The following is an 18,278-nucleotide window of genomic DNA, read 5'->3' as shown; positions in this document are numbered from 1 at the left end:
GTGTATATTTTGCCTAGGCCCTGTGGGACACTTCACTTTGCCCCACATTTTGCACAGATGTGGATTCCCACTGTGTAGTTACATGCTTGCAAGTAACTGGGGTATTATATTCAAACAAGCAATTTTGTATCCTCGTATGAAGCCAAGAATAAGTGACTCATGTACACTGTCTACTTTTGTTTTTCCAAAATGTGTATTTGTTTCGTAAATGTGTTTCACATGTACGTTTTTGGATTTTTTTTTTAAATTTAAACATTGTATACCTCTTGGCAACTGGAAAATATACTGCATACTGTACTACAATTTCATTCAGAAGAGACAAAGGGCAAATGTTGCCCCCCCCCCCCCCCCCATTACACAATAACCCTAAAAATAGAGAATGTGGTGCCCAGAATGGCAAAAATCTTTTGTGAGTGGACAACCCAAAAATGTCCTGCATTCATGCTTTTACTCTTTCCCTATCCACACAGAGCGTTTTGACCACCACTGTCCCTGGGTTGGGAACTGCGTGGGAAGGAGGAACTACCGCTTTTTCTACATGTTCATCCTTTCGCTGTCCTTCCTCACTATATTCATCTTTTCCTTTGTCATCACACACATCATTTTACGTAGTGAGTAAAACACACAAATGCACTCAAAGTAAATAATGTATATGTATGTTATATAGCTGCTTAATCATTTCATATACCATTTTGAACACAACTGCACTCTTCTTTATGGAACCTGTTCCTCTCTGTTTCTACAGGCTCCCATCGAGGTGGGTTCCTCAATGCTGTTAAAGCTAGCCCAGCCAGATATCCTTTCACTGCAACTTAAAGTTTGCCTTATACTGTCAAATGTTGTTTTCCCCAATAAGATGTTGCTCTTCTGCTGTTCTTAACTCCTACTTGTACATTATTTTATACAAAGGCACAGTGATACTTAAATATTATGAAGTATTTAAAAAAATATATAAAAATATGTATTAAAAAACAGTCATGTGTTTCCAAAGTTTTAACTTAAACACCATTTTACATTTATTCAATTGTCATTTTTGAAAAGTGCAGAAACTGTTACGGTAACTGTTCCTGACACACAGGAGTGCAAGAAAAACTCCTGTCACAGAGCTCAACTTTAAGGGCTTCAAATGTTCCAAAAGAATGAGCAACTCTTAAATGTGCAATAACAGCAGCTTCTTAGCATAATAGTTTCCCCTAAAACTTAACCTATCGCTATTCTACTATTCTAGACTAGCTTCGTTGAGGGACAGAAAGATTCTTGTTCAAAAACAAAAGCTGGAGAGAATACACGTTCAGCAGGCACCCTTGTACCCGGTATACATAAGTAGCATTTTGATAGCTTTGCCAGAAGTGGATAGTCATTGCAGTGTTGTTTCCACCAAACTAATGGAGTTTCTTTTTCACGAGTCAACACTATTAATGTTCATCATATCTTCCACCTTCTTTTTTATCTCTATGAAATAATGGGACATTATTCCCATCCACTTAAAGTAGTTCCTCATCAGCAGGTTCACATCCAATCCAAAGGCCAAGAACATGAACCACTGTCAAATCTAGCGGAGCACCCAGAGCTCTCTTTTCCTGCCATCCTCTCAATGACTGGCTGCCATAACAGTTTGTCTGGCAGAGACATGAGTGACAAACTGAGCTGAGCTGGGCCTGTCCAGCAGCACTTGAATGAAATGTGTGCTGGCGTCAATACTGAATAATCATGGCAGTTCTTTTCACAAGATGAAAAGCACTGTGTGGACATGTTACCATATGTCCTTTAGAAGAGTGCAGCGGTTTGAGGACTATGTGAAAGAGAGGAGAGAAAGAGACAGTCAACTAGATTTATCAGGAGTCTTTACAGACTGATGTGTGTTATTTATGTATAGATCACGCAACGGTGAGCTTCAAAACGCCTGCAGGGATTTTTCTGTGCCGCATGTTTTTGTTAGCCTCTTTGTTGAACTCATTTGAGGTATTGCAGAATGCACTATGATTTACGATATTGTAGGTCAGTTGCAAGGCAATAATGTATTCACTGCATTCATAAGCTCAGTGATTCACGTGGAGCACAGCAAATGAACAATGTTCTGCTTTCCTAGTAAAGTGAGGTGATAACAAAGATCTATTGGCAAGAGGACGTCAGTCCTCAGGCTATAGGTCAATATGTTAGCTTGTTAGCTATCAATTGGCCGTGTGACCACGCGTGTCCATGCTGCACTGTCCATTTTTGTGTTTCTTTGTGTGCATAGTGTTCATGAACTTAGTCCAGAAAGAATTCTTCCTTGACTGCACTGTGTCACCGTGTTGGAGGTGGTGGTGTGTTTCTTCTCTGTGTGGTCTATCGTTGGCCTTTCAGGCTTCCATACGTACCTTATCAGCTCCAACCAGACCACCAACGAAGACGTAAGTAGAGGATATTATAGACGTAAGTGCACTTACATGACTGATTTGCATTATTTGCAACATTATTTACTGTATTTACAGCTATATGTATATGTATTTGACAAATATAATTACAGTCTTGTTTTTTACACAAATATTTGCTTTTTAAACAGAACAGTGCCGGAATGCCTCTTGCATTTTTTAGAAACAGATACATTCACATATTAGATGACAGCTTGCCCACTTAATTAAAATGTTACCATAATAATAAATAATTAGCTATTATTATGGGACTGCTGAGCGTAGCAAGCAAGCAGCACATATTACTATCCTACAAAAATGGGTTTATTGCGGTTATTATATCATCTTCCACGGATTTTTCCGCTTAAATGCGGCCCGTACCGTAGATCGCACCGGGACAAATGAGGTATCAAACGATGCGGCTCGATCTGACTCGGTGCGGCATTACTTTTCTAGGAATTCCGAGTTACCATGGCGACGCAATTCCCCAAAAACTCCCAAAAAACTCCCATAGGAAATGAATGGAGAAAGGGGGAACAAATTACAGATCAAGCACCTTTTTCCAAGACACGCTGCGCACGCATACGTTATCCGACCGATACGAATTTTTGCTCATTTTGTAGGAATTTTTCCCATCTTTAGCTCAGTGTCAAAATCTTTTTTTAAGGAATGTAAGCTCTCCCCTCTGTGTGGGTTCAAAGACAGTGAGCAAACAGCAGACAAATAGCCTTCTCCCATTGTTGTGTATTGCAAGTGCCAGAGTGGAGCAATTAACTTTAGAGTGGCGGGAACAAATAAATGTACTTCCAAAAGTTTCACTTCAACTCGTCACCATGGCCACAATCTTTGCTCACTAGACATCAAATTCTCACATTTTGTAGTCACGAGTGTCTTCTTTCAGACAAACTAACTTTTATTTGGCTAAGGTGTCATTTAGTACCTTTATTTTCACTTTATGCGAGGACAAGTCGGACGAACTCGCCTATCTCTTCCATGTTAAATTCAGGCGCCTTTCGCTCTTCATTTATGATAAATCATAAGTTTTCAACCTGCTCTCATTTGGTCATTTTTCATCCGATTAAAAAAATGAGAACATGCTCGTGTTCCCCAAACCCTTGCCGTTCTAACGAGCCATTTCTTGAATCTGTATCTCGAATCGTTAAGTCGTGAGAGGCTTTTGTTCAAGGGGTGCGTCTCTCATACAATCTCAATGGAATATGGGGCGCGTGACGGCTCCAAGTCAAAAATGTGTGTGCGCTCTTAAAGTGACTGTGAGATATTTTTAGTTTCTGTTGATTATGGTTAACTTCCACATTTCTTGACCGATTTTTGTCATTTAAATTTTAAACTCTTCAGCTCATTTACATTTTTTTAAATACATTTTCAGGGACAGTGAGATACTTTTAGTTGATGTTGATTATGGTTAACTTCCACATTTCTTGAGCGATTCCAGTGGTTTAAATTTTAAACTGTTCAGCTCATTTACAAAGTCAAATGTGTGTGCGTGAAAGTGCATTTTTCTTAAAGGAACAGTGAGATATTTTTAGTTGATGTTGATTATGGTTAACTTCCACATTTCTTGAGCGATTCCAGTGGTTTGAATTTTAAACTGTTCAGCTCATTTACAAGAGTCAGCAGTCCCATTCAAAATTTCCGCGGGAATTTTTCTAGTTATTATTATTATTATTATACAGTCTATTTATCTGCCTGTCAAAGCTTGAGCCAGGATTGACACAAACTGCAAGTCTACTCCGCACACATGATCTCTGAGCCAGCTAAAGCTGTGACTGATGTCTCCTCCAGATAAAAGGTTCCTGGTCTTCTAAAAGAGGGAAGGACAACTATAATCCGTACAGCCACGGCAACATTGTCACCAATTGCTGTGCAGCACTGTGTGGACCTCTGCCACCAAGGTACAATGTCTATCACTGAACATTCATCATAACTGTCCCATGATTATCTACAGTTTGCAGCAGTACAGAAATGTTCAGTTCTCAGGGATTGGCAGTCCCTTGAATTGATGTGAGAAGTTGCTTTGGGTTGAGTCGCCCGCAGTCTTTTTGCCCTGCATAGCCACTAATATGACTGCGAGAGCTGAATTGATTTCAAGCACGTCCTCAACAAATCTCAGATCAAAATTTGTAAGAGTGATTCAATCTCACACTTACAGTATATGCTGTCCATGTGATTTAAAAGAAAGACAGAGACGTTAGACTCGACTGCCATGGCTACATTCGTGCATCCATTTGATTTGTAAATGTCAACGTCATGCCTTTTTACAGCATTCATCAATTTCTAAAGTTAAAAAAGTTTCTTGACCACCTGCACATAATTAAAAGACTTGCTATCTCCTCATATCGTCTGTAGTCCCATTCGGAGAAAAATAGCCACGAGGATGGATGTCAATATGCACATTAAGCCAGTAACAAACACACACAGTCGCGAGTTGGGAGCATAAATGCCTTCTGGAATATGTCTTTTTTGCATGCATACTCATCTTGTGAAAAACAAAGAAAGTACGGGGATCTTCGTGACATTCTTTGCAGTTAGCTGCTTTGCCCTCGCAAGGCATGACTCATCAGTAATTAGTGGCGGTTGGCAAAGGAGAAACGTCATGGTGCAGGTGGCTGCCTTCTGGCTGCATGCTTGTGGCTGGCCACAGTTATTGCACTGTTGGGCCACCAGTGTGGAGCGACTCAGCCTCAGACTATGCAAGTAACGCATCCTTTCACAACCCCAAACACGCGCCGGTGGGGGATGACCTGCTGCATTTTTTTCTTTTTGCTTAGGACTTAACTCTCACACTCACTCTCACTGTTAATATGCTCCTTTGCTTTTATAGCAGGGGTTCTTAAATGTTTGGGTTCCAGGGGTCTCCATACAAGGGAGAGATGTTCTCATAATCCTGAAGCTAATAACACCTGGCTTCTTTCTCCCTATAGTCTCATTGACCGACGTGGCTTCATCCAGCTCGATACGCCGCAGCTGGCACCGCCAACCAATGGCATCACTGTGTACGGTTCAACACAGTCTCAACAGAGCCACATGGTAAGATGTTGTTTACATGCGGCTTTTGTCAGACTTGCAGGAGAGGGACGTATAGAACATAAAAACGGCATTTTGGGTGGCTTCTTGCAAAGAGATGGATGATTTAACCAATGTTTACATGTAGACTGATAGTTGAGTGGAGTTATTGCTGTGTCATTTACAAAGTAATCGCATTCCCTTTCGCATTGTTTTTGTGGATTTTCAAGGAATAAATGCACATACAGTATACAGTTATTTGATTGTCTAGGCAGGATATTTGTGTGTGTGTGTCCATGTGTGTGTGTACATATATCTACAGTATATACCGGCACATTTACACTACGTATATCGTAATCCCTTCTTTATCGACGTGGTTACATTCCAGGTTTACTTTTTGGTCCTGGCGTTCAAACTCATCGCACGGCAGGCCTTAGTTTTCTTGAAAAACAACTGCACAAGGAACGAAGATAAACACAATTATTATTTTTCTTTGTATTACTGTGTAACTCCATTCCTTGTGCAGTTGATTGCAAATAACTCTGCTTCACATTTTATAATATTTTTATTTATTGTTTGGATTGTTTATACTTTACTATTTGTAAAAAAAAAAAATTTTTTTAAATATATCTTTATTTTTACTCTATCCTGTTCGGCTCATTTGTCATAAAGTCCTAATGTTGTTTTATTTGTTACACTTTATTTTTTGAAAAATAAATATTTTTTTATTATTAAACAAATTAACATTTAATTACCATTAACACACACCCTAAAATGCCTAAAATTGTTACAGTCGAGTATGGTACCGGGTATCGGAAGCAAACCAGTTTAAATGTGAACGATAATACCCATCCTTACTGGTGATGTGGAATATGCGTGTACCTTCAAAAGGTTGACCAGGCCTGTTAAGTGACATGAAAGTCATCAAATGATCATTTGAGAGAATTGGCTGGCTGTTAACCGGCTAAACATCAGCCACTGTGTTGTTCAGTGACGGCGTCAATGGAGGCCACTGGCAGGAGAATATGCTTATGTTTATTTTTGCTACCTTGCGTTCAATAAAATGTCAAATGTAATGTATATGCCTCTATTCTAACCACCTGATTGCAGTTTGTTCTAACTAGCAATGGTAGGCTATATTAAATTAGCTAACGATTTTTACGTGACCTTAGACATGCTTGCAGTTTGTTTGTTTGTTTTACTTTTGCAGTTCTTTTAAGCGTGAAATGATGTCAAACTTTGCACATGATATGTTTTAAAGCATTCCTTCCTGCTGGCTTGCGCTTATTGCTACATGAGCCTGCAGTGACAGTCTGTTTGGGAAAAATAATAAATAATAGAGAATAATTCATGATTATAAATATGATGCAAAAAAAATCTGCAAAAGGTGAACTACAATAGTAAGAGTCAAAGGCTATGTTCACACTGCAGGGCGTGATGCCCAATTTGGATTTTTTTGTCACATTCGATCTTTTTAGGTACCGTTCACATTCCGAAAACAAATGCGACATCTAATGTGAACGCAACGCGCCCGTGATGCGACGCTCGTGCGCAAAAAGAGCACACGTCGAGTGACGTACACCCAAAACAACGTCACGTTGGAAATGATTTTGAAACCTGCCTATAGATGAAGTCCCACAGTTGACGGTACATGTCAGAGCGCCAACCAAACATGAAGTCAAAGCAATTGTCTGTAGACCTCAGAAGACAGGATTGTCAGACAAGCACAGATCTTTAGCGGTGTCCTCTGACCCTCCACCAAGCTGAATGTTGGCAGGTCCGGAACAAAAAATAGCCAAGTCGAACCACGTCGTGTGGGGGCTTGTTCATGGTGGCAACTCTGTGACGGTATCATTTTATGTGTGTGTCGTGCTTTTTTTTTTCTTTGATTAACTAATCATTAAGTGTGATATTGACAGATTATTTATTTCTATTTAACTTTTGATTTATTCCCTGTGCTGTCTTGGCACTATATTGCTAAATATACAATAATGTAGTGACAGTTTTATTTACAGAGTGACAAATTACAAAAAAAATATCAGATTGTGCTGTCGTTTAGCAAAGCTGAATGATAAAGTGGAAAATAGTCAAATATGATCTAGAATAGCAATATAGCACACCTCAACAGTCAAAATGAAAATACTGCGCTGTTGTGCAAACAACATTGCTAATACTATAAATATTTAATATACAATATATATTAATAAGGGCCCTGCCGATATGGAATGGTGTAGAAGTGAATTCTGTAGACCTTTATAAAGGCTAGTGAGGCATTATAAAGTTTATGGTGGCATTGCTGAGTCATGTAGCCGAACCAAAACTGGACAACGAGAAACAGCGTAGGTGGAGTACCGACCATGCCTTTCGAGTTAAACATCTGCAATCTCATCTTTTAGGTCAATGAGACCGAGACAAACAGGTGAGAGCCATATATAAATTACTTTTTCTGGGTTTTTTTGTTTTTTTTTTGCCTGATACCATCTGGAGCTGGACTTCATAGCTGCTTACTGCCATCCTGGCTCATTGGGGTCACGGCTAGGGTTGCAGAATTTCAGGAATTTTTACATTTTCCATGGGAATTTATGGGACTTAACTATGAGTTTTCACACTGGGAAAATATTTGTGTCATGTATTACTAGTTCCCCAAACGTACAAGTTCTTAGTTATGAGCTGTCGCTTGGTGGGGGGATTTTGTGTTGCAAGCCAACATTTTAGTTGCAGACCAGCTTTAGATATACCACCAATAAAATCCCAATATGGCACTAATGTAATTAAGGTACGATAATGGCCTTGGATGTGGACAAGGAGAGCTATCGATTTTGTACGGATGACTGCTCGTATATTACTGCTTGAATATGCTACCTTTCCATTAAATTACCCAACGTGTCAAATTAATTCCCACAAATTCAGACAAATGTAATGTACATGGAAAGGTTCCAACTTGGAGTTTTTCCAAAATTCCCCATCTTAACTTCCCATGGAAATTTACCAGAAAATTCCTTCCAATTTACCGGAATTTTTCCACGTTTTCACAAGCCTATTCACCGTATGAATGTGTGAATGGTCATACCTTAAACCTGTTTCCATGCGCCACTTGTAGAGGTGTAAAGCGGAGAAATAAGCAACTACTGACCTTTCAACTTGAGCTTTTTCCTGGTGTACAGGTTCTTTGTGGGCCCAGCCTTCTAATGAGGGTACTAAAATCTTGTTCCTTCCTTTTTCCTCCCCTCTCCAATCATCATTCCCTCTGGCTTCTTCTCCCTTATCTGCCTCCATGTCCCCGTTTTCCCCTTCGCCCGCTCTTCCTCGGACCTCTTTCGTCTATTTTCAGTGTGACCAAGACCAGTGCATTCAGAGCACTAAATTCGTTTTGCAGGCCGCTGCCACGCCTCTCCTCCAGCAGCAGAGCAGCGAGCCAGTCATCATGACGGCCTCCCCGGAAAACGGAGGATCACTCCCGAGCCGCACCTCGCTCGGTCTGGGCGGTCCTTGTACTTCACTCCCCCTCGGGCAGCCCACGCCGCCGACCTCCACGGCCAGCCTTAGCTGCCAGGAGTCCGCCGACGTACTGCCCATTCACACGCACGGCCACTCGCACAATCACAGTTGCCCCCTCAAGGACCAGATGGCACACCACCACTTTCTTACGCCAGAGGACATGCCCTCGCCCCCAGGTATGCTTCCCTGCAACAGCCCCCTGGGTCACAGTCACACCGTGCAGGCCGGCTTTTACATTCCGGCTAGCCAGGACTCGCTGCACGAGGACTCTGTCAGAGGACTGGTCAAGCTCAGCTCTGTCTGATAACCAAACAAACTGAACACAGCCCCGAAAACGTGCCACTTTCTGGCAAGGGAGCACTCACCTTGGGTTTCAGGTTCCCACCAGTGCCATGGTTGGAAGTCCAAAGCTGATAAAGGGGCATGAACACAACCCGAGTGAGTGCAAGCCACCTCAGCCAACACCTTGCCAAAACCTCTCTGCTGTGTCGACACTTTTCTCGCTCCCTTTGAACGTGATGGGAAATGTCTCTAATGTGCGCAAGGGTTTGTTTTCCAAAGTGGTGTATGTCTGTTAGTCTCAGACATTTCAAGCAAAAAATGTATACATTTTTGACGGTTCTTGACATTTTTGGTAAAAAATCACAAGTCTCACTGTATTTTTTTTTTGGGGGGGGGGGGCATCAGACAGTCTTAAACTTGGTTTTTGCTTGATGCATCTGCAAAGTCCATGGAGCGAAATGATGTCATTTCAGCAACCAAACCTCTCCACGCGGCATCCACATTGCCCATTGCCAAACTTTCCACACAGCACACCGACAAAAATTTGTAACTCCGCAGACGGTCCCACATGTTTTCTGTAAATTGTTATTATTGATGAAGTTTATTAAAAAAAAATTTTTTTTTATACTTTTTCATTACTGTTGTGGTGAAGTGTTGTTCATACACCGTAGAACAAGAGTTTCAAACTCAATTTATGTGGGGCCCGCTGTAGTATTTTACAAAAAAGGGGATATTCAAAGAAAGTACAACTAATCCAGTCTTCATTAGTAATAGTTAAGAAAATGGTTGGATAGAACCGAAAGTTGTTGAGAAGGGGAACAAAATTGGCAACCCCATCCTCGCTCATCTCCCTGGAACTTTGCATACTTCTCAGCATATCTAGTTGAGTGATGACATCTGATTTCTTGAGCACGGTAACTTTCTCTGTGCATTCAAATCATGTCAGGGTGGCCCCTGTGCTAAAAAATAAATAAATAAATACATTTTAAAAACCTCAAATTTTCTTGAAATTGGCTGTTCTTGTCATCAATCTTTCACTTCATGGCAAGTTTTGAAAAAGACGCGACTGGGACTGGGTGACAGGATGCATTTTCCTCTGTTACATATGGCAACCCATAAGTGATTTAAAAAATAAAAATAAAAAAAAACACACAACGTACACACAATTGGGCAAGAACACTGCAAAACAATTTTTAAAAAGGTGGGGGGTTGCACTATGTTGTCAAGTCTAGGCCTCAAAATATCACGTCAGCTCCAAATGACACCCGAGCTACAAGTTTCAGACCCCTGCTGTAGACTCTCTTCACTGCCCCCTATAGTCTGGGAGAATGTTAGCTAACAAAGGGGACAACCCGCACAGAGCACAGACTGGACTATCAATGTTGTGTACTTGCCATTGGGAGATATGACGCCACCGGCGGCCATCTTACGTTGCCACTCACCAAGGACGCCTAACTTGAATACATTGATTTCTTTTCATGTTATTTTCTGCCTCTACAGTGCCAAATGCCACAGTGTATGACGTACAGTTGTACCATTAAGTCTGGGAGAAGCGTTACATGTACGTTTCATTGATAAGAAAAAGACTTATTGACAATTCCGAACATCTTCTGGGTATTACTGATATTTCTGCAATGCAACACAATGCAAATGCGTATTGTATTCCTTTTGCCTGTGAGTAGCATTCTAACCAGGCAGATTGTCAGTTAAAAAGACATTTCATCACATTTTAAAATAAATAAAAAAATCCTTACAAATCAAATTACAACAACCCCAAAGTCCAAAGATTTTCAATGAGCAGAGAGCTTCCTTTCACCGAATTGACCGCCATTTTGACTTGTAATCTAAGTTGGGAATTGTCAATAAGGTGTACCTATGGGTGCTACTCAAAAATTTGTCTGCATCATGTTGTCAGAGCCATCAACAATCATGTGAACGTAAAGCCCATCGGGGAAAAAAATTGCTGCGAAATGCAAACCTCTGGGAGTCACAATTCACGACATTGAGATAACATACACTGAATGGTCGATGTAAACCGTGAAGTTCGCTCTCATGACTCCATACAGGGATGCTAGCGTAAAACACTCACAAATAACAAAAGTTGTCAGTAAATGTGGCAACGTAAGATGGCCGCCCTCTGGCTTCAGCTGCCAGGGTCTTTCTTGTTGACGGTTCAATCATATACAAGTCTGTGACACAGAGCTGCAAAAGTGGTGTCAGCCAGTCTCATTTCCGCATGGAACGTGCATGTATCAAGCATAAACCAAGCTTTGCGCCTTTTTGCCCGTTTCGAATTGGACAGTTATTTGTTTTACCCCATGTACACACTCAGCAGTTACAATGGTTGATGTCACTCTATTGCATATCATTCTACTTTTTTATGTTGGGGGGAATGACAGTTGTATTGTACCAAGGTTATTAAAAAAAATAATTCCTGTGGATATAAATAAATCACCTTTTTTTTTATCAGATGGCAAATAGTTTGTTGAAGTTCCTAACTTGTCCAGTGAGAACAGAACACCCGACTTATGGCATTGATTGTTAAACGTCCTGGAGGGCATTTTTCTTTTCTTCGAGTCGACACTCTAAAAACGGTAATGGGATGACACGAGAAGGCTACAACAATCGCTATGTGGTTCCATTTTCTTCGGCTGTCGTTAGTTTGTAGTACTCGTCTGACACCTTGTGGCTGAATAAGCGTGGTGCAGTTTGACAAGCCATTTGCCAAAAACTGAATTTGTTCCATACACGTTTTACCGTTGCAACAATGGACATGTTCCTGAGTCCATAAAATTCACTGCATATTCTGATTGTTGGTAATTTTATAATTGAATCCGTATGTGGTCTTCTTTGCAGCAGGGAAACATAAGATTGTTATATTTGGTCATAGTGATTCAAAGTGTAGTGTGAAAAACATTGTTCCCTTGATTCATCTAACTGTTAAAGCCCCCAATATGATTGTCCTACGCCACTGCAAATTACAAAAATGGTCAGTGTCAATTACACTCAGCATTATATTTGTACTTGTTTCTTAATTAGGATTGAAGAACAGTGGTATGGCAGTGACATGAGACTGAAAATGAGTAACAGTCACTGTATTTACATGTTTTTTTCTTCATCAAGACAGAGCACAGATTTAGTGTCCCACATTCCATCAGCTATTCTTTACGCTTCTACACAAAAATATAGGAGAATAAACATGTAAAAAAAAAAAAAAAATTATACATGGGTTTCCTCTTTCGCTGTTTGTTAGAATTGAAGTGGTCACTTTAAATTTATGGTGCAACAAGTCTCCATCATAACACAATTTAACTGTAAAGGAAATGTTTTTGAAGTAACATTTTAAGATTATTTTCTGTCCTGGCAAGTAAAAATAAAGGACTATATACACACAGTACTTAAATGCAAAAAGAAGGCATAATACAAAATTATTTTGTCAATGATATGCCCCACACATCAATTTTTTTAACATTCTTGTGACATAATGGGGAAAACAAGCTGGTGACGCATATAAGACTGAAGTCACACACAAAAAAAAGCAGCCATCTGGATCACCACAGTTTGACGTCCATGAGCTCCAGGTCTCCCATTATCTCCAGCAGGTTGATGGTGCTCAGGTCCTGAACCCGATGTTTGAACTCAAACGAGTGCAGGCCGTTCACCGCCAGCTTGAACTGATGTGCCTGGCAGAGGAGAAGAATCTGACAACAAACGACACACTCCTCAACAAAAAGCCCTTTGTTATTCAAGACGTAAACAAGGTGCCGTTTACCTCAAAATACTCCCCGGGAGAAAAAGGGAAAAAGAGCAACTCCCTCTCCTCCTGACCCCAGGATCCATTCAGGTACGAGTTCCTGATGAACGTGCTGGATTTCATGCGAGGGTTGAGGTGAAGCGCAATGCTCTGCGTTGTGCTGTTGCAGAGGTTCACGGTCACGCTGCGAGACATTTGGAGCGGCAAGACTTGGCCAGTTAGCTTTTTTGCGTGGGGTGACAGAGGTCAACATCGTGCAGGTTACCTGTGAGGATACATGCTGATCTGTCCTTTGATGGTTATGTGCTGCCCAGGGCTTAGGCCTTTTAGTATGCTGCCTTTATATGGGAGGCTCTAAGGGGGAAATAGAAAGAAGAAGAAAATTGAATGCAACCCTGTCAACTGTACAGTCTTTATTTCATTCTGAGCTTCAACTTTTATTGGCGATGACAAAGAATGACAGAATGTTTATAGGACTGTGGCGCAGAGGGGCAAACTCACCAGGTCACCAGACTCTGAGTATATTGCCTAAGAGTGACAAATGGCAACTTAAGTCACATTGAAGGCAAACTCAAGACATGTAAGGACAAGAAACAACTTACAGAGTTTGGGATGTAGCCTATAGCCTGCACTTGGACCTTCCCAGACACGGAAAATGTGTTGATCCTATTTAGTGGGATTCTATGTTTGTATTCTAGTAGGTGAGCTCCATTTACTGCTACCTGTTGTTTAAAAAAAAATGCTGTCATAAAATAGAAATATGCAGCACTGAGAATCAATTTCTGGCATCTCTGACCTTAAAGGCGTCCTTGTGCACCAGGATGAGGGTCTCAAATGGGGCCCCACGTTTATAGGGCAGCTGTTGCAGCGTCTCCTCTTGGCCCCAGGTCTCCTGCAGCAGGGAGTTGCACCGCACGCAGGGCGAGCCCTTAAAGCGAGGGCTGAAGTGCAAGGCCACGTCAGAAGGCGGCCTGGTACTGCCGCCGCAGGACAGGTCGATCTGAAACCTCAATAGAACACGTACGGCAAATTATGACACCATTTTTTTTCCCTGTGGATCCGACCTATCTTCTTCATAAACCAGTACTGCGGGGTAGGGCGGCAAGATTGGAAGCCTTATGTGTGTTATTATAGTTGTGAGTTATGAAACCAAGATTGAACTATTTGGCCATAATTCCAAAATGTACATGAGGGATTTATGTACAGTCAGTATTGGCACAAAGCCTTCTAGTTGGAAAAAAAACTAGAAAAGAAAAAAAAAAGCCAGGAAGTACCATAAGATGCTTCCTCCCATGCAGCTAAAGCTTATTGTGATTGAAACTACAACCACAATCATAAACATACTGCTATATTAAGAGCACAGTGTAAATTTATTAAACTCTCCCACTAGATGGCAGGGTGTACATTACCAAATGGATCCAGATTTGTGACATTTTGTTTGAAGGTGTTTGTACCTTCGCACTAGTGATCTGCTACAGCCGTTGTCTGTAACTCATTTGTGCCCGGAATATTCTGCAAATAAAAGCTTTGAAGGAACTGTTCATCGTCTCCAGCCTGTATTGGATAACCAACATTTTCACGACCCGAAATTAAACGAACACGCGGAGGAAAAAAGCATCCTCCAACAGTGTGTTTTGAAATATTTGTGTACGAAAATGTCGGCTTCCACATTTGTGAACTATGTGCCTTGGCTCATTAAAAGCTGGGAAGGCTGAGTTAGACTTTGTGCATGTAAATGCTGTTGTGTTTATCAGAGCTCACCTGTCAGCATTTGAAGGTACAGTGCCCTGGATGATGATGATCTCTCCGGGATGCAGGCCTCCAGGTATAGATCCTGTATATGGGATCACCTGAGGTGGAGAGGTCAGACTTAATACTGGGAAATGACGACATTCGCATTGCATTATTTGCGACAACGTCTACAGTAGACATTTACCACAGGGGCATAATACTGTAACAAGAATAATGGCAATAGGCATCTCACCGGCTTCAGGACACTAAGCTTCGCGTTTGCCACCGACATGGAGCTTCTGGTGTCGGTCTACAAACAATTGCTTCGAGACAAAACAATAGCGCAAGTTAGTTCTGCGGTTAAATGTCACTGTTTAGCTCACCCAACGCTCGATTGACAACATGCGAGCCTCTCTAGGCACGCATGCGCACATTTGACACGTGACCAAAAGCTCCTGTTAAAGACAACAGAGGCCATCTGTAACAGCGGTCAACCTTCAATAAACCACCACTGATTATTGTGTCACCGGCAGAACATGATTTAAAGGACACGTTTAACTCTTAATTGTTAAAACGATGAACGTGTTCGAAAATAAATCAAACTAAGACCCAACAATTCCCTTGGCTTCTTTCCTATTTGCTAACCATTGATTGACAGTCCTCAAAGCCAATGAGATGCATCTTGTGTTTCTGACCAATCAGCGCACATTTACTGTAAACGTCACAGCGTTCCGGTACGCTTCTCAGAATCTGAACTTCATTACTGCTGCGTCATCTGAGGGAAAGACTTCTTCGAACCGGTGAAAGCGACACAGACAAAATGGGACTTCGTGAGTAATAGTTTTGCTTTATTCGATTTTGAGATTTAATCTTTGTCGTCTGACAAACGTGTAGATTAAATTATACTTTAATGACACTCACTGGGCAGCGGAAAAATGTGAACGTATGTGCTGTGGTAGTAATGTAGCAAAAGTAGTTTGCAACAAGTTGCCTTTTCCACGAGGCACTTTTTTTTTTTTTAATAAATATACAGTGTGTTGAAATAAATGGAGCCTTGTGTATTGAATCAATTGTTCTATAATCCACATAAAATGTAAACATTATTTGGGTCGTTATGTAAATAAGTTAAAAGTGTTTATTCCATAAATTTAGCTCAATGTGTACACAAATGACAAACGGTGAATCAATTGAAATCACCAGCCAGGACAAATGTTTTGAATTTGGCTAAACTAAGACGGATATATTCTTATGCTGCAGCTTTCACTGCACACTAGCCCAAGAATTCCTAACACTATCCAACTGAAGGTTGCTCTCATTTTGTGTTTCAGTTACAGCACTGGCTGTTGCAGCAGGCGGAGCGGCCGCAGCAGGTAAGAAATAAAAAAAAATCCCTTCACGCCAAGGAACAGTTCACTGATGTTACTATCCTTGAGTTTTTGTGTGTGTTGCAGGGAGCTTTGCCATTTATTTTTATTGCCCCAAAATAATACTAAAAACGATACAATAACGGGCAGAAAGCTTACATGCTCTTATGGACCTGTTGCCCTTCACGCCACAGAATAATAGCTTTCATTTAAAGTGAACATGCCCAGTAAATTAAGATAACAATACACCACAATTCATGAAATAGTTGCACTCCAGAGAGCACCGTTAGTGAGTGGTTGTTTCCCTTTTTTTCCCTTTTTTTCCCCTTTTCATTATGTGCTCCTTGTCTCCCTGTCTGGCAGTCACCAGATTTTGTTGAATATGTAGTCAAAACGGTCTTAATGCTAAACCATGTTTTAAATCAATAATTAATTCAGATGAATCAATTATTTAAATAATTGTTACTGTGCACGTAACTTACAAAAATATTATTGTATGAATTAACAAATGTCTTTTTGTACGTTTCTCTGAGGTTTTTATGTGATGTGAGATTTTTTTGGGGCAACACTGTATTCGCGTACGAATATAGTCGCTTGACTGTCGTTCTTGTCCAGGAGGGGCTCTGATTTTTGCACCTGTTGCTCTTGCCACAATTGGGTACCCAGCCGCAGTGGCGGTGACTTCTCTGATCAACGCCGGAGCAGCGACTGGAGCAGCAGCAGCTGCAGGTATACATACCTGTAAAAACCTATTGAGTGGCTGTGTGGTCAAACCCATAGTCTTTGTAAATCTCAAAAGTTCTAATGAGCTGCCTTTAAAGTTTTAAAAAGTTATTTTCGTACACATTGTCTAGCCAGCATGGTGATCTAGCGGTTTGCACGTCCCAGGTTCAAATCTCCATCCTTCACGGAGTTTGTACATTTTCCTTCTTCGGCATTCTCTCACATTGAATGTTGTAAATTGTCTCTATGATTGTCCGAAAGGAAAAATGAACAAATAAAAACAAACATTCTAAAAAACATGCATGCCGGGTTAGGATTGTGTTTGATTTTTGGTCTAATTTCTAAAGTGGGACCTCTGATTTTAGGTTCAGCTGGTGCGAGCGCTGCTGCCGCTCCTGTCGCAGGCCTTGTGATGGCTCTCTTCTGAGTCAACACCTAAAACCCGCCCGCTATTTCAACTGATGTATTTGTTCCAAACTGTGCCATGGGTTATGGTGGATTTGTGTTTAAGTAAGGTCAAGAAAATGTGACTATTTGTTTTTCTCGTATTTCAATGTGACTGAATAAATGGCTTCCCTAGTTTGTGAGCAGGATTTTTTTTCTTCAGTTTAGTTACAGTTACACTGACACATGGCATTGTGAACATCCTGGCATCGGGTGTTTAGAAGTGGAGCTGAAAGGTTTCATCGACACCACTGGAAGCATTTAACCTTTGTCTATGAATACTGGACTGTTACAATAAATGTCAGGGAAAGTGCACCAGTGTTGCATTGCACAAACTGCACTGTGCACAATAATATGAGATGGTTAGATCTGTTAAGAGCATTAAAGCGGCTTAAGAGAGGAGTATTTTGAACATGTTCAAAATGTATTGGCAACAAGAAAAAACGAGCATTAAAACTTTACAAACCATGATGAAAAATCAACATATGGTACCTTCGCAAGCCTTCGCCCCTCAGCTAGATAGGAGACAAAATGGCAGACAGAAGAGGCAGGAGATTCTCCAAACACTTGATGACAGTGAATTCACAAAATGAACCATTTTACACACGTTAATACCAAAATTGAGTTAAAATGTTGCAAAAATAACCAGTGCTTTATCAGAATGTTTTGTAAGTGGCCCTAAGTTTCCACACATTTAAAGTACACAGGACCTCACTATTCATTTAATAGATACTTTATTTTATGTGAAACACACAATTAGTAAAAACATAGAATAACACAATTTCATTCCTTCATTTTCATCCTTTATTTCCTGAGTTTATGTCCAGCTCTTTCCTGAGGCATTTAAATACACTCGTGACTTTCTCTCCCACTTTCCACCCCTCCCGCTCACGGGGCTTATTCGAATAGGTTTCGTTTCTTGTGAAATGAAACTTAACTTTGATTGACAGCTGTGCCCAACCAATAAGAGTGCTTGTATTTCCGCCCAATCAGGGTCTTTCTGCAAGCAAGGGTGCACTGGACTGTAACTATTACTGGATAACCGATAGGCCAAGGCTTTTGAAG

General features: G+C 40.8%; 2 protein-coding genes and 1 long non-coding RNA gene across 6 annotated transcripts in view; 2 read left to right on the top strand and 1 right to left on the bottom strand.

Annotated features, from left to right (window-relative positions):
• Nucleotides 1–11,675, top strand: part of zdhhc14 (zDHHC palmitoyltransferase 14) — a 30,025-nt gene extending 18,350 nt beyond the window's left edge. For 2 of the 4 annotated variants that reach the window (XM_077554896.1, XM_077554812.1), the window contains exons 5-10: nt 471–611; nt 746–794; nt 2,291–2,393; nt 4,197–4,306; nt 5,336–5,441; nt 8,749–11,675. In XM_077554896.1, the coding sequence (XP_077411022.1) occupies nt 471–611; nt 746–794; nt 2,291–2,393; nt 4,197–4,306; nt 5,336–5,441; nt 8,749–9,219 (980 nt within the window). In that variant the 3' untranslated portion in view covers nt 9,220–11,675. Of the gene's footprint in view, nt 1–470; nt 612–745; nt 795–2,290; nt 2,394–4,196; nt 4,307–5,335; nt 5,442–7,813; nt 7,837–8,748 lie in introns of all 4 variants that reach the window. The other 2 variants (XM_077554981.1, XM_077555053.1) reach the window with 2 other exon arrangements.
• Nucleotides 11,676–12,197: 522 nt separating this feature from the next.
• Nucleotides 12,198–15,218, bottom strand: LOC144040718 (galectin-8-like). The gene is made up of 8 exons (XM_077555169.1): nt 14,936–15,218; nt 14,713–14,801; nt 13,748–13,958; nt 13,554–13,673; nt 13,453–13,479; nt 13,217–13,305; nt 12,970–13,135; nt 12,198–12,898 (listed from the first exon to the last, which is right to left on the bottom strand). Exons 1-8 carry the CDS (start codon nt 14,972–14,974, stop codon nt 12,749–12,751), a joined length of 891 nt encoding a protein of 296 aa, XP_077411295.1. The 5' UTR covers nt 14,975–15,218; the 3' UTR covers nt 12,198–12,748.
• Nucleotides 15,219–15,404: 186 nt separating this feature from the next.
• Nucleotides 15,405–17,356, top strand: LOC144058933 (uncharacterized). Its single transcript, XR_013295522.1, has 4 exons — nt 15,405–15,512; nt 16,011–16,052; nt 16,662–16,775; nt 17,135–17,356. It is a non-coding gene; the product is annotated as an uncharacterized LOC144058933 (long non-coding RNA).
• Nucleotides 17,357–18,278: the final 922 nt, after the last annotated feature.

Source organism: Vanacampus margaritifer, chromosome 1 (genome assembly GCF_051991255.1).
Source record: "Vanacampus margaritifer isolate UIUO_Vmar chromosome 1, RoL_Vmar_1.0, whole genome shotgun sequence".
Taxonomy (NCBI): domain Eukaryota; kingdom Metazoa; phylum Chordata; class Actinopteri; order Syngnathiformes; family Syngnathidae; genus Vanacampus; species Vanacampus margaritifer.
This window is presented reverse-complemented; position numbering and strand designations above follow the sequence as displayed.